Here is a 14,245-nt window from a genome sequence, read left to right as displayed (position 1 = left end):
TAAAAATTGATTTAACTGCTCCAAGGTGAGGCTTGGACATAGATAGTTTAAAATTCTCCCCAGGTGATTCTAATGGGCTGTCAGTGTTAAGAACCACTTAATCAATATGTACTACCACACCATTAACCTAATTACCAAAAACTGATGGTATTCCCACTTTTTGTATTTGTAGATGTTAAGGATCCGGCTATCTTTCTTAACATCCAATACAGCCCGTTTCATAGTTAATGAGATGGCCTTTATACTAATGAAGATCTAAAATTTCTGTGAGATATGAGCCAGATACAATGTGTTTGGTTGTGATTAATAGAACTGTAGGATTCAACAATTAAGGCTTACTTAAATTTTGCCATCTTATAGTGAAAACAAAGTGCTGTTTTTTGAACGTGGGTAGCTTCTGCTCCTCTGCTTAGGCATTACTAAAGATACCTCTTTTTGCTACCTATAGGTGAAAAAAATTTCAAAGGCATACAAAGCCATAAATATATGACCTATCCTCTCACATGGATATACACCTATTCCCCTCTCTGGTCATGAATACAAGTGGGTACAAACTTTAACAATTGTTTCATTGAAGTAACACAGGTCTTTTGGATTGTCTTAAAAAAAAAAATATATATATATATATATACACACACATATATATACATATATATATACACACACATATATACATATATATACACATATATATATACACACACATATATATACATATATATATACATATATATATACACACACACATATATATACATATATATATTATATATATACATAGAGAACTTTACTTTTTCCCTTTCTTTTTTTTTATTAGCGTGAGAAGGGGAGGGGGCAGAGGGAAAGAGAGAGAATCTTAAGCAGGCTCCATGCTCAGTGAGGAACCTGACACGGGGCTCCATCCCTCGACCCTTGGATCATGACTCGAGCTGAAATCAAGAGTTGGACACTCCATTGACTGAGTTACCCAGACACTTCTGGATTGCTATTTTAGACTGGCAGTGTATCCAAAAAATACCTGAGCTGAAAGAAAACCACTGAGAGCAAGAATTTACCTACCTTACATACAAAGTCTGGAACCAAAATACAATACAAAACAAACCCAACAATTAATTGAGAATAAATAAAATTTTATTTAATGAATAAAGAAACAGTCCATCACATCCTCTAAAGCACTTTTTAAAACATCTAGGTTGAATTAAATACAGTTCTTAATTATTAATTTTCTTCTTCTAATTGCAAAGTCTCCAAACAAAACACAACCCCCAACAAATCTTTAAGAAAGCAGAACTAGGAAACAGTAACAGTGTCATGGAGATGATGTGGTCTATCGGAATACAGTACCATATACCTTCTGAAGAAAGACACAGTTTATGCTCACAAACATTTTGGCTTAAGCAATGACTTGCTTTCAGTTCCACAGAATATCTAACATGCACAATGCAGAAGAACAAGAATAAAAGCTAAGATCCATCAATTGGTTTTTAATAATGGAAACAAAACATACAGTTTATGTAATTCACACATTTCAAAATGGCTGCTATCATAGTTTTTCCATTAGGATTTCAATAACCAAAAAAGTACTTTAGAAAATAAGTTGACTCAAGCTTCCTAAGATGGAAGCATACCATATTTGTAAGAGGCATCTCCTGATTCTGACTGAACTATGTTAACTATGGGTGCTCCATGCCTCAGTTGAAGTGTGTGTGTGTGTGTGTGTGTGTGTGTACATGCCTATGGCCACATGTACATCCTTTGTCAGTCCTCATGGCTGAAATGAATCATTGGGGTTAAATTCAGACTTGATGTAGCTGAGAATGCAAAAACAGAGGCTGAAGGGTATGTTCATTTTTGTGGAGCCATTTCTGTTATCCTAATAAAGTTGATTCATTTCACTGTAAGGCCATGACATGCTAGCATAGAACATTTTTTCACTGGGGTCTGGAATAGTACAATGAAGTTGTCCTGAACTGCTTAAGCCAGAAAGGAGTACAGGAACTCCTTTGCTATTTCTCTGTGTGCTGCAAAGTCATTATTTCCACTAGCTTCAATTGTGGACATAAGAGTCAGAATTTCTGTAGGCTATTCTACCTATGCCAAAATAAATTTTCCTGGAATCTGCCTGCAGAAAGCAGACAGAATATTTCTTGAATTCATTTGATTTTTCTCTAGATTCTTTTTTTTTTTAAGCTGCATACCATATTGGAAGAAGATTCCACCATTATGTGCTGCTCTTCTAAAGAAAAAGTAGTTGGGCAAGAAAGAAATGTGAACTTTTTAAGCAAATTTATTTACTTTGGAGAAAAATATTTTAAACATTTCTCTTGGAATAATAAATTGCTATTACTTATATAAATTCTTCATAAATATTTGTTTATCCTATCTTCCATCCTGGAAAATGTTCAATCAAGTATTTTGCTTATTTTACAGATAAAGAAACAGAGACCTCACAGTGATAGAAAAATTAGAGAGTGTGTATGAAATTTTTTCTAATAATTTATTAGAATTATTAAAATCTCCTTTTAATTAGGAATTCACCTAAGAAGTCCTAGAAATGAGCTCTCCTAATGCTATTAAGTAGTTTACATATTTTTTTTTAATCTCGACAAGAAGGTAATGAAGGGAGAAGGGTAGGTTAAGAAACTCAATGCCAAAGCTCGGAAAAAGTAAGTGAAAATCAGAAAAGAAGATAAGGTGTTCTGAAGTAAAAATACTGAAAAAGTAAAATTTAATTTACCCATGTGCTTTAAAAAATACAGTTGCATTAAAATGATTTCATTTGAATTGTTTTAGGGTTTTAACTCTCCAACACAATAAAACCTTTTATACATACACATTTAGTAATCTTTTGGTAGTCAATACTAACATATAATTCACTGAATCTTGCACTATTACTAATTGTGGGAAAGTTACAAGAATCTGCTAGCTTGCCGATAACTCACTGAATCTGTAGAAACATCGGGTTCTTTGGAATTTTGGAACATTGATCAATTCACTCTTACCATACTATATGAAAAGAACTGTTTCTTATGGATATTAAAACACATCTTTTTAAAGTAATCTCTACACCCAACATGGGTCCCGGACTCACAACCCCCAACATCAGGAGTCACATGCTCTACCAGCTGAGCTAGTCAGGTGCCCCCAAACACCTCTTTATTGTAACAAAACTATACTTGTATCTTCATTTATTTCCAATCTAAAGTGGTCAAGCCTCTCCACCCCCATCTTTCCCATCTTAAGTCTCATTTTTAAACTGTCTCTGTTAAGTTAGGAAGCAGAATGAATTTTTATCTTAGAGAGTTAAAGACTATTCTATAAGTAGTCTACTGGATTTGCAAGATATTTTAGAAAGATTAAAACCTAGTTATCTTTCTGTTGCTCTGTTGATATTTAACCAGATTATAGCTCATGTTGTAATTTATACAATTTGAATAAGAATAATTCTAAAAAATCACTTTCAAGTGTCAAATATATTTGTACATTAAAAAATTGAGGGTAGCTGGGTACCTCCATTGGCTAAGCGTTTGACTCTTGATTTTGGCTAACGTCTTGATCTCGCGGTTCATGAAATTGAGCCCCATGTCAGGCTTTGTGCTGAGAGTGCAAATCCTGCTTGGGATTCTCTCCCTCTCTCTGCCCCTCTCTTGCTTGTGTGCATGTGCATGCTCTTTTCTCTCAAAATAAATAAACGTAAAAAAAGTTGGTTGAATCATCATCAAAAAGTAATCTTTAAACCTAGAAACTAGAACTGTTTTCTTCATTTTAAAGAAAATGTACATTTATTTCAGCCTTAAAGTACTTATTGTCAACTAGTGTTGAAATCTTTTAATTTTTATTATTAGGGAAACATTTTCCATTCACTGATATGTTAAAATCTTCTAAAAAATTAGTGTTTATATGCCTCTACAGTATAGCCGTTCTCTTTTTGCTTACTCTCAGCATTTATGGCACAGTTCTCAGAGGATTGAAAAGTGTGTTCTTTCTCTATTTCTTGCAATTTCAAGGCTATTGCTCTTTGGAGTTTGAGGTGGCCATTATTTACCTATTAACAAGGGGCAGACTGTTTATCATTCTATAGTATCAGGTATGCTAACTAATATAATTAGAAATAAGAGGCAAACATATTTTCAACAAATATGCATTTTTTTTTGCACTGCACAGATTTTTAAAAACATGGTATTAGCAACTTTTTTAGCATACTGATGACCACTGCATTGTCAAAGTTTAGAAGATGCTTGGCATTCTTCAAGCAGTGTTTCAGTAATTAACTTTCTGAAATATTGATCCACATAAAACAAGAAAAGGCAATTAGTGGTGAAAAAGACTTCAACAAGCTTATTGTAATCTAAGTAACTCTTCATCTTGTTGGTAAGGCACATTGATTTTTTACTCAACTGTCTGTGGAAATACTTGGAGGCCAGGCTACCCAAAGACCCTGGAAGGGACCTTGAATAAAGGTCATTATTAGGAAATTTGCCTTTGAGTTTACAACCAACTTATAAATAGCCCATTTACAAACAGACTCAGGCCAGGATCTCAGCTTGGAAGTTACTTTGGGAGTGTGTGGGGAGGAGGAAGATAGGAGGAGGCTGCGATCAACAAGAATAATTTGGATGTCTGACCCAATTGATTTCTAGACCTCCCTTCCCGATCTGATTTTTTTTTCACACTTTGCCAGCAATTCTGTCAATTAGAAGTTGATGGCAGTAAGAAGGCAACTACTTAAAAAAATGCAGCCCCTCTGTGAAGTTAAAAGACCATCAGGCATTCAGAATTTGTTCAACTGAACTGCTTTCTTCTGACCATTGGGCCAAGATGCCTGGAACTGGAGTTGGATCATTTTGGAACGTGAAGCATGCTGACTGACAGGCTGTGAGGATGGGGTGAGATGGGATGGGTTACCACAGCAGGGGGATTATAGAACATAGAGCACAGGGCATCAGGGGAGAAAAACACAGAATGAGGGATAGATACAGAAAAGACCCTAGGCATGCTTTAGCTTTGACACATCATAGATACACAAAAGGAGGAAGTAGTCTTTCTTCTCTTATTGGCTGCTTTGCCTGGATCCTATTCTTGGGACCATAGTCCAATTAGGTATAATAGATATTGTAACTCAGTCATGAATTAAACAGGCTTTACTGAATTCACTTGGGAATCTAGAATTGGGTGTTCCGTGTGGAAAGAAATCTATTCTGAGTTTTACACAACCAATTTACAAGTGAACATCTGAGGATTTGAACATCATTTGAGGATTATCCAAATTAACCTATCCCTACAAAAGTCAGGTTTTGACTCTGCTGGGAATTATTCTTCATGGTATGTTTCATTCAGAGCTCTAGCTCTATCTACTGCTGGTCTCTTGACTATTTGATTTCTCATCGGATACTTACAAAAGTTAAGAGAGGAATAAAAAGAGAAAGATGCCTTGAAACCAGTTCCACTATTTGGTAATTCTGATTAAAACCTTCCCTTAGTGAAGGGTGCTATGTTTCAAAAAGGCAACTTCATCTAAATGGCACATTTCCCTTCTTCATTTTCCCTTTGATCCCCATTTCCATGACTAATCAAGTCATGAAAAGCCCTTCAAGTTGTTTGGAGAGAAGGTTGCTTATCGGACTGGTATGGCTTTTTGAAACAAAGGGCCAGACAAATTGCATCAACTTTCCCTCTTTCCCTGGTCCATTTTTGCAGGTTTTTGAGCTTTCTTTGGGGGCTTCATGAATGCTACATGTCTAATGAGTGTTGCACAAAATAGTAGGGTCTAATAAGGCCAAAGTGTGGTTATTTCTACTTTCTAGGCATGCACTATATGTACAAGGAGGGAGTATGTTCTTTACCAGTGCCCAAACTATTGCTTTATGCCATTGGCAGGCATCCCTTTGGACCTTTCTGGGTAAGTTCTGAAATTATTCTTCTCAACCTTGCCTGCTCTTTGGAATCACCTGGGAAGCTTTAAAAGATACTGATGCTATGTCATAACTCCAGAGCTTATGACTTACTGATCTGGGGCTGTGGCCTGGGTATTGAGATTTTTAGAAGCTCCCCAGGAGATTCTATTGTGCAGCCCAGATTAAGAACCACTGCTCTAGGGGTTCCTGGGTAGCTCAGTCAGTTAAGTGTCTGACTCTTGGTTTCGGCTCAAGTCATGATCTCATGGTTCATGGGATCGAGCCCCCATCAGGCTCTGCACAGTGCAGAGCCTGCTGGGGATTCTCCCTCTCTCTCTCTCTCTCTCTGCCCCTCCCCTGCTCTCTCTCTCTCTCAAAATAAATAAAATAAACTTAAAAAGTAGAATCACTGCTCTAGACTCAATTTTATATAGAAACATACTTACATAGAATTTTTAAGTTCAATGTAGGTCAATGAAAATTTTTGAGTGCCTACTCTGTATAAGGTACATGACAAACTTTTGACACAGTCCATACCAACAGTAGCTAAAACCTAGTATAGGCAAGACTGGCTAGTGCAAGGGGAGGGGACAGGAAGGTATATAGAGGCTATATTTTATATAAAATACTATACAAGGTCATCTTTTTCTCAATTCAAGAAACTCACTATAAGTTTTCAAAGAAAGTAGAATTGTATTTGGGTGAGGTCTGGGGGATTGGAAAATACTTTACAGAAGTAGTGACATTTCACATGAACTTTAAGGAACAGGTAAGATTTCCATAGGTAGTGGTTGGGGAAAAAGCCTTCCATCTAGAAGCAAAAGAGAGGCATTTGGCTGGAAAGCAGGGGACTGTGTTAGGTTTGCCACCACATTGGGTGTGTTTTCTGAGGAATGGGTGACAGACTTTGGGATCATAGTGGACAAAGCCTTGAATATCCCAGGGCAGGAGAGCTGGTACTTGATTTGGCTCCAGGAAGCCATTGGGGGTTTGAAATTGGGGCATAACATGACTGGAACGGTAATTCAGGAAGAAAGAGCTGATGCAGATCTGGGCTGGGTTTGAATGGGAGAAACAGCAGGAACAGAGGCAGAAAGGCCACTTAGAAGTTCTTTATTATGGTTGAAGTCAGAAATATTGAGGGAAATTAATAAAGTAATGCAAGTCTGAACTGGAGAACTGCAAGGTGATGGAAAGAAAGGGCTGAATGTAAAAGAAATAATAGGGTTAGAATTAACAGGATCTATTAATTGATTGGCTAGAGGAAGCAAAAAGTGACTTGGATGCCTTTTATTTAGATTGCTAGGAATGTGATGGTGACATTAACAGAAATCCTTAAGCGAGGTTGAAGAATGTGTATGAAAGGGAAGGTGATGAATCTGATTTTGGATATGTTGAGTCCAAACATTTCCAGCTGACCCAAAATTTCTTATATAACTCTCCCTCATTATAATTGACTTCTAACAGACTTCTCAATGCAGGGCACGGATTTGTTCAACACAGTAGTTCTCAACAAAGGAGGATTCTGCCTCCTAGGAAACATATAGCCATGACTGGAGACATTTTGGGTGGCCACAACTGGGGGATGGGCCACTATGTTCCTGGCATCTAGTGGTTAGAGGCCAGCGATGCTGCCTAACATTCTACACTGCACAAAGTCCCGGGCGACAAAGAATTATCCACCCCAAAATGTCAACAATGCTAGAGTCCAGAAACCCTGCATTAACATTATCCAATACTTGAAATTTCGGGAATTTTAGAGGTCTTATATTTTATGTTAGACAGCGCCATCCAGTGGCCAAATATATTTATCCTAGTTCTCCAACACTAAAAGGCGACGGATAAAAAATATTCAGAAAGCTAAGACATACAGAGATGAAAATTATCCTTTCATGGGAGGACTATTTAGGGTTTACAGAAATAGAGGTGATGGGGAGGTGAGGTATACAACTGTGAAGGAACAATCCTGGAGTTAGAAAGTTCTCTTTGGCTATGAGATTTCATAATAGAAGCTAACACAGAAACAGAACATTTTACAGAATGCATTCTGTATGAAACATATAGTCTTTCATTACAGTTGCCTATGTTTTTAGTATTGTTCATGAATACATGAAAAAAATGAAACAAAGTCTACTAATTTCACCAAATAATTTACTGAAATCTTTATTTCTTAAGGATGTAACCTATGGCATTTTGTTTCATTAAGAAATAAAGATTTGAAGACATTAAGATGATTTTAGAGTCATAAAAAATATAGGATGAAAAGCACTAGAAACTTCTGTCTGATAAAGTATCTATTTCTTCCCCCTCCCAAAAGCAGCACTCTTTATGCCTTACATCTTACCTCCCCTGCTAGATTATAAGCTCCTTGAGGTCAGGGACTGTGTCTTATTCATATTTTCATATTTCCCACAGTTTCTAGCATAGCATCTTATACAGAGTAGACACACAAATGATTTTTTTTGAGTGAATGAATTTATTTTTATACTGGAAATCTTTGCCTTGAAGTGAAGAAAATTTCAAGCCTTTCTAAACGACTATTTGTTCATTCGAGTAAGATGCCAGCTGAGGGTGCCTGGATCAGAGAACACCAGACACTTGGGCACAGGGAATTGGTAACAGACACCTCCAATTGATTTCACGGGTGAGTCTGGAGTAAACTGTGCTGTGATTATTATTCCCAGGGCAATTTTTGGACTGCTGTGTGAATTGCAGATTTCTCTATCTCATATAAGATTCATTCATCCAACAAATATCTATTGAATGTCTATTTGGGGCCAAACACTCTTCTAGGCACTGGGAATAATTGCAGTGAACTTAAGTCTAAAAATTCCTTAAGAGGAAGATTTTGAATAGGTGGGTTGGAATAAAGAGGCATATTCTCCTTTCCTCCCCCTTTTATGGTTAGCATGATATCTTCTATGCAGAAAATGCAAATTAATTATCTCACAAACAGTTCATACCTATTAAAGACCTCTCCCTCCAGAACCATTGCTCTTAAGGGGCAAGTGAAAACTGACAGGCTCCATCACCTTCTCTCCTTATTTGCATCTCTCCCTTCCTTACTCCCTCATACACTTCCAGACTTTTGGGGAGGGAGGAGGGGAAGATGATGATGACTTTTGCATATTGAGCTAGTAGTTTAAAAAGGAACCCCACAGAAGTTTTTGTTGTTAGTTGGTTTACTAACAACCTTTTAGTTCTAGAATTTAGGGATGTGTAAAGTCAGAAAGAAAAACGACTCACCATTATATCCAGAAGACAATGGTGCAGACAAGCTAATGGGGCCTTGTTTTGGCTATAGAACAAGTGCACTGTGCGATATTGAGTGTTTCAGTGAATTTTTCGTATCTCAGGCACATTTTGGCACCTTATAATGTGGCTCAGTACACTCAGGATAAGTAAATCAAAAGTGCTTCTCCACATATGTGAGTTGTATGGCATGAGCTCTTAAGGCTAAGTAGAAGCTGATTAAAAGAATCCATCAAAACTACTGCTATGGATGTAATTGATGAAAGGTAATGGAGACCTCCCCACCTTTTTTCTTTGCATTACTGGTGAGTTAATGACACCTAAAGTCACTACTGTCTAACTCCTTTCAGCTCAAGCATATGGCGCCTCATTGCTCCTAGTAGGGCCTAAATATCCCTAACATAGCAGGGGGCAGGGGAGCATGCTAGCTTTTTCCCAAAGCAGTGGATGGCAGCTTCATGACATCTTTGGTTCATCTGTATTGTCTTCTCACATTTTTGTTGGAATCTTTAAAAGGCACAGCCCTACATCTTTCCCCCAGCTGAGACTGCAAGAGTCTCCAGCTGACTTATTCAAAGCACTTCTTGCCAAGGGTCCAGCAGCATGGGAACTTACTCAAATCCAGTTGCTTGGAAACCACTGTATCTGGCTTGTCCTCCTTCCCCCTCCACAGTCCGCCCCCTTATACAGCAGACACCCAAACATTCCTAAAGTTCATCACTCTCCACTACACTCCGAGAAGAGCATGAATACACCATTGTGCTTTCCATGGAGGAGAAGGCAGAGAAAATGTCAAGTCCTTTACTGGTGAGAGATCCGTAGCGACTGCCACTGGGCCGGACAGACATGGGTGTTGGGATCTGCTGGTGCCACTGAGCTGGAAAATGGACCAAATAATGTGTTACAAAGGAATGCAGTCTAGCAGATACAGGGTAGGGGTGTGTTCTGTCCTCATTCCAACACGTTCTCTAAAATGCACCATTTGTAAAAACAATAAGGTCTCTCCCCTGCTGTGAACTAGGCTGGCCATCTCTTATGCTCCTAATGCCAAAACTCTGGGACTATAAGAGGGGCTGACTAAGGTGATTTTTCAAAATATGACCTAGGATGGGGTCTTCCATGGGCAGTGTAGAAAGAGCTTCAGGCTCTCAAGGGAAGGTACCTGAGAAGGTAGAGACAAGAAACTTGAGGAAATGGAAGCCAAAAGATGGTTCTGGACCTCTCAGTAGTACCTATTTCACACCCTAATCACTAATCAGCCCCTACCTACCCACCTCCCTAATCAGGTTCTAATGAGTTACCGCAAGAAGAATGAAAAGTAACTTCTGTTCAACCAATCATGGTTCAGGTACAAAAGAGAATGTATTAGAATTTCCATGTTTAGCAAGCACTGTTTTTAGCAGAGATGATCCTTAGGCTTGAACATGGCCTGAGTGAAATATCCATCCAAACTGCTCTTGTCTTTTATTCAGAAACTACTGAGCAATCTTCTGATTAGGTTTCCAGGGACCTTGATGTGGAGAAGGGGAAACACCGGGTGGGGAACATTGATGCTATGGTTCCCAGGAAGCTATGGACCTTTTTAGCATTCTGATTTATAAATTGGGCCTTTGTTGATTTCCTTATTCTGAATCAGTTTTTTAGAGTCTAAATACCTCCAAATGAATTGATAAAATCAAATATTGGAAGCTACAATTCTAATAGTGATTCTGCTGAAGAATAGGCATTCAATAAAGCCAAAGTGAACAGCTAGTCAAGTCTCTGCTCCAGACATCTTAACCAGCCTACTGTAATTGCTTCTATTAGAAGCCCTCCTTCGGATGAGAGAGGGGAGCCTGTCCTCAGACAGGCAGGAAGTGGTGGGAGAGGGGGTAGGGGATTGATTTTAGCCCAAGTCCTCCATCCTCTCCTCCACTCCCAGGTTCCCAACTGAGGAAATAACACCCCCTATTGTTGGTGCTGTGCAACCAAGACAGGAGACAGAAGGGTGAGCCAGGACAAACAACCAGGAAAGGGAGAAGGATTGGGACAAAACTTATCTATTTCAGGGCTTATTGGTACTGGGTTTCTTGGCTGGAGACCTAGTTCCCTCTGGTATGGTGAAGTGGATGAAATGGATAAGGGACTTAGCCTAGGTTGAACTATATCGATGGCCCTCTCTCCCCGCCCCCAACCAGGGGACAGTACATTAGGGTCAGCTTCCCTCACAGTTGAATTTCTTTTCAAGTTCAAGGATAAAGGAAAATAATCAGAAAGCTATATATTTCCCCTAAGTATTAGAAAATGGCAGGCCAAGGTCCTACCTGCATGGTACTAAAAAAGGGATATATCTAGTATGCACCTATGAAGAGCAGGGACCTCAGGTTCTAGACACAGTGACTTCTATTTGTAACTTAGGTTAATCATGTTGAACCAGTAATGAAAAAGAAATTTATTAATTATTTGGGCACCTGGGTGGCTCAGTCAGTTGCGCAACGAACCGACTCTTGGTTTTGGCTCAGGTCATGATCTCACAGTTTGTGAGTTTGAGCCTTGCGTCAGGACAGCACAGAGCCTGCTTGGGATTCTTTCTTTCTCTGCCCTTACCCCACTCATGCATGTGCTTGCTTGCTTGTACACACTCTCCTTCTCTCTCAAAATAAATAAATAAACTTAAACAAAAGAAATTTGTTAATTATTAAATTATTTTTTAAAACAAATTTTAAAGGAGAGGAAAAAAGAATCACCCTTTTGGATTAAGGAATATGTCTCCAAAAGTGCCAGTTAATGTCAAAATTATAGACAAGATGCATAGAGTACATTAATAGATTAATAAAGATGAACTTGTTGGGGCACCTGTGTGGCTGTCAATTGAGTGTCCAACTCTTCATTTCGGCTCAGGTCATGATCTCACCATTCGTGGGTTCTTGTGGGTTCGAACCATACGTTGGACTCTGTGCTGGCAGCATGGAACTGGTTTGGGATTTCTCTCCCTTTCTCTCTGCCCCTCCCCCACTCGTGTGTGTGTGTGTGTGTGTGTGTGTGTGTGTGTGCACGCACACACACACACACACACACAAAGTAAATAAATAAATATTAAAAAAGATTAACTTATTAAATCCTTTTTTTTTTAATGTTTATTCATTTTTGAGCGAGGGAGACAGAGAGTGAGCAGGGGAGGGGCAGAGAGAGAAGTAAACAGAGAATCTGAAGCAGGCTCCAGGCTCCAAGCTGTCAGCACAGAGCCTGACATGGGGCTCAAATCCACAAACCGTGAGATCATGACCTGAGCCAAAGTTGGATGCTGAACCAACCACCAAGGCACCCCTAAATCCTTTTGAAAATTAGAAACATGGCTCAAAGGAATGGTACAAAAACCTGGATTTGCATCTCGGCTATAGATACTTAACCTCCCTGAGCCCAGATTCAGGGCTGGATCCCACGACCCTGGGATCATGACCTGAGCCAAAATCAAGAGTCAGATGCTCACCTGACTGAACCACCCACGTGCCCATCTTCCGCATTTAAATGAGGGTGACAACAGGGGCCCCTGGGTGGCTCAGTCGGTTAAGCGTCTGACTTCGGCTCAGGTCACGATCTCATGGTCCGTGAGTTCGAGCCCCGCGTCGAGCTCTGGGCTGATGGCTCAGAGCCTGGAGCCTGCTTCTGATTCTGTGTCTCCCTCTCTCTCTGCCCCTCCCCCGTTCATGCTCTGTCTCTCTCTGTCTCAAATAAATAAATGTTAAAAAAAATTAAAAAAAAATAAATGAGGGTGACAACAATTGCAATAATTGGAAGGTCCTAAGGGTATCATTTTGTAAATTACAAGTCATTATACAAATATCATTTGATATTATTATTAGGACAGCTCTCTATTAGTAGTCTGGTTGTGGGATTGGCACAATAAATATTTATGGAATGCATTAACAGGTGAATGAGGACAGGACAATTCTGCTGGTGGAGGTATGTGTGGGGGAAATGACAGGCAGTGGGGAGGGAGTTCCAGTGGGTGGCCCATGGCATGAAGGAGACAGCATGAGATGCTAGATGATCGGAAGCACAAGCATGGTTAAACTGTGAAATAGCTGTAATTCCTAGTAACATAGGTCTTTTTTGGGAAGAAACTTAAGCTCATTTAAATGCAAAAGTGTGCAAAAGTGTACAAAAGTATACAAAAATATACAAAAGCATTGAGGCGACTAGGGTGAAATGATTTTAAAAATCCATCGTTTAAGCACTAAAATATAATCTAACCAATTCAATTATGGAAACATACTATGCCTATCCTTAAAACATTTTTTTCAAGCTGCCTATCATACACAGGTGTTCAACTGAGGACGTTACACCTACCGTATATATCCAACCTGGCAGTGCACGACACGATGCCAGCTTCGTTCTTGGCTGACAACGTGTACCATCCAGCGTCAGATTTCTTGGCTGGCTGAATGAGGAGGCAGACATACCCTGTTGCGTCCTGGTGCATACTAGAGAAAAGAGAGAACATATCTGCAATTGCATCCAGGGGCAGAAAAGGCCTTAGGGAATTCAGGGCTCAGGGAAACTCTCAGGGCAGATCCAGCAGGGCAGCACTACCCCTCTCCTCCCTGACCCTCCAGAGAGGGAAGGGAGACTCAGCTTAAAGCAGTTATCAAAGGCAAACTGAAAAGTGGAAAGGAATCACAAAAGAGCAGCAGTTAACCCGGTGAGGCCCAGATGAAGGTTGACAGCCCAGGCTGAGACCTGTTCTTGCCCTTCCCACTGTTCCACCTCTCCTGGAGTTATACTCCCCCACAGAGGAGGTGCCCCCACTTGTCACAACCAAAGTCCAGAAAAATCTCTTTTCCCAACCTGATTGGACATTTCAACAAGAACTTTGCTAAGAAGCTATGGGAAAGTAGACCAAGATGGGAGTCCAGGGATTGATATACTGTTAGTATGGAGGGGTTATTTCTTAATGTAACCAACTGGGCATGTGCAGCAGTTAGCTTAATACAGTTCAGGAGCAAATCAGCATGTTGTTTCCTTATGTTTCCTTGATATCAGTAGTTCTCAATCTTGGCTGCATATTGCAATCCTGGATAATTACGCTAATATTTCAGGCTGGGTTTAGCATGTTATAT

General features: G+C 39.4%; 1 protein-coding gene across 3 annotated transcripts in view; it reads right to left on the bottom strand.

Annotated features, from left to right (window-relative positions):
- Positions 1–1,113: 1,113 nt before the first annotated feature.
- MYPN (myopalladin) overlaps positions 1,114–14,245 on the bottom strand; it is a 118,791-nt gene continuing 105,659 nt past the window's right edge. For all 3 annotated transcript variants that reach the window (XM_058696496.1, XM_058696497.1, XM_058696495.1), the window contains 2 exons: positions 13,476–13,609; positions 1,114–10,023 (listed from right to left, as the gene is read on the bottom strand). In XM_058696496.1, the coding sequence (XP_058552479.1) occupies positions 9,854–10,023; positions 13,476–13,609 (304 nt within the window). In that variant the 3' untranslated portion in view covers positions 1,114–9,853. The remainder of the gene's footprint in view (positions 10,024–13,475; positions 13,610–14,245) is intronic.

The sequence above is a fragment of the Neofelis nebulosa genome, chromosome 13 (assembly GCF_028018385.1).
Source record: "Neofelis nebulosa isolate mNeoNeb1 chromosome 13, mNeoNeb1.pri, whole genome shotgun sequence".
NCBI classification, from domain to species: Eukaryota; Metazoa; Chordata; class Mammalia; order Carnivora; family Felidae; genus Neofelis; species Neofelis nebulosa.
This window is presented reverse-complemented; position numbering and strand designations above follow the sequence as displayed.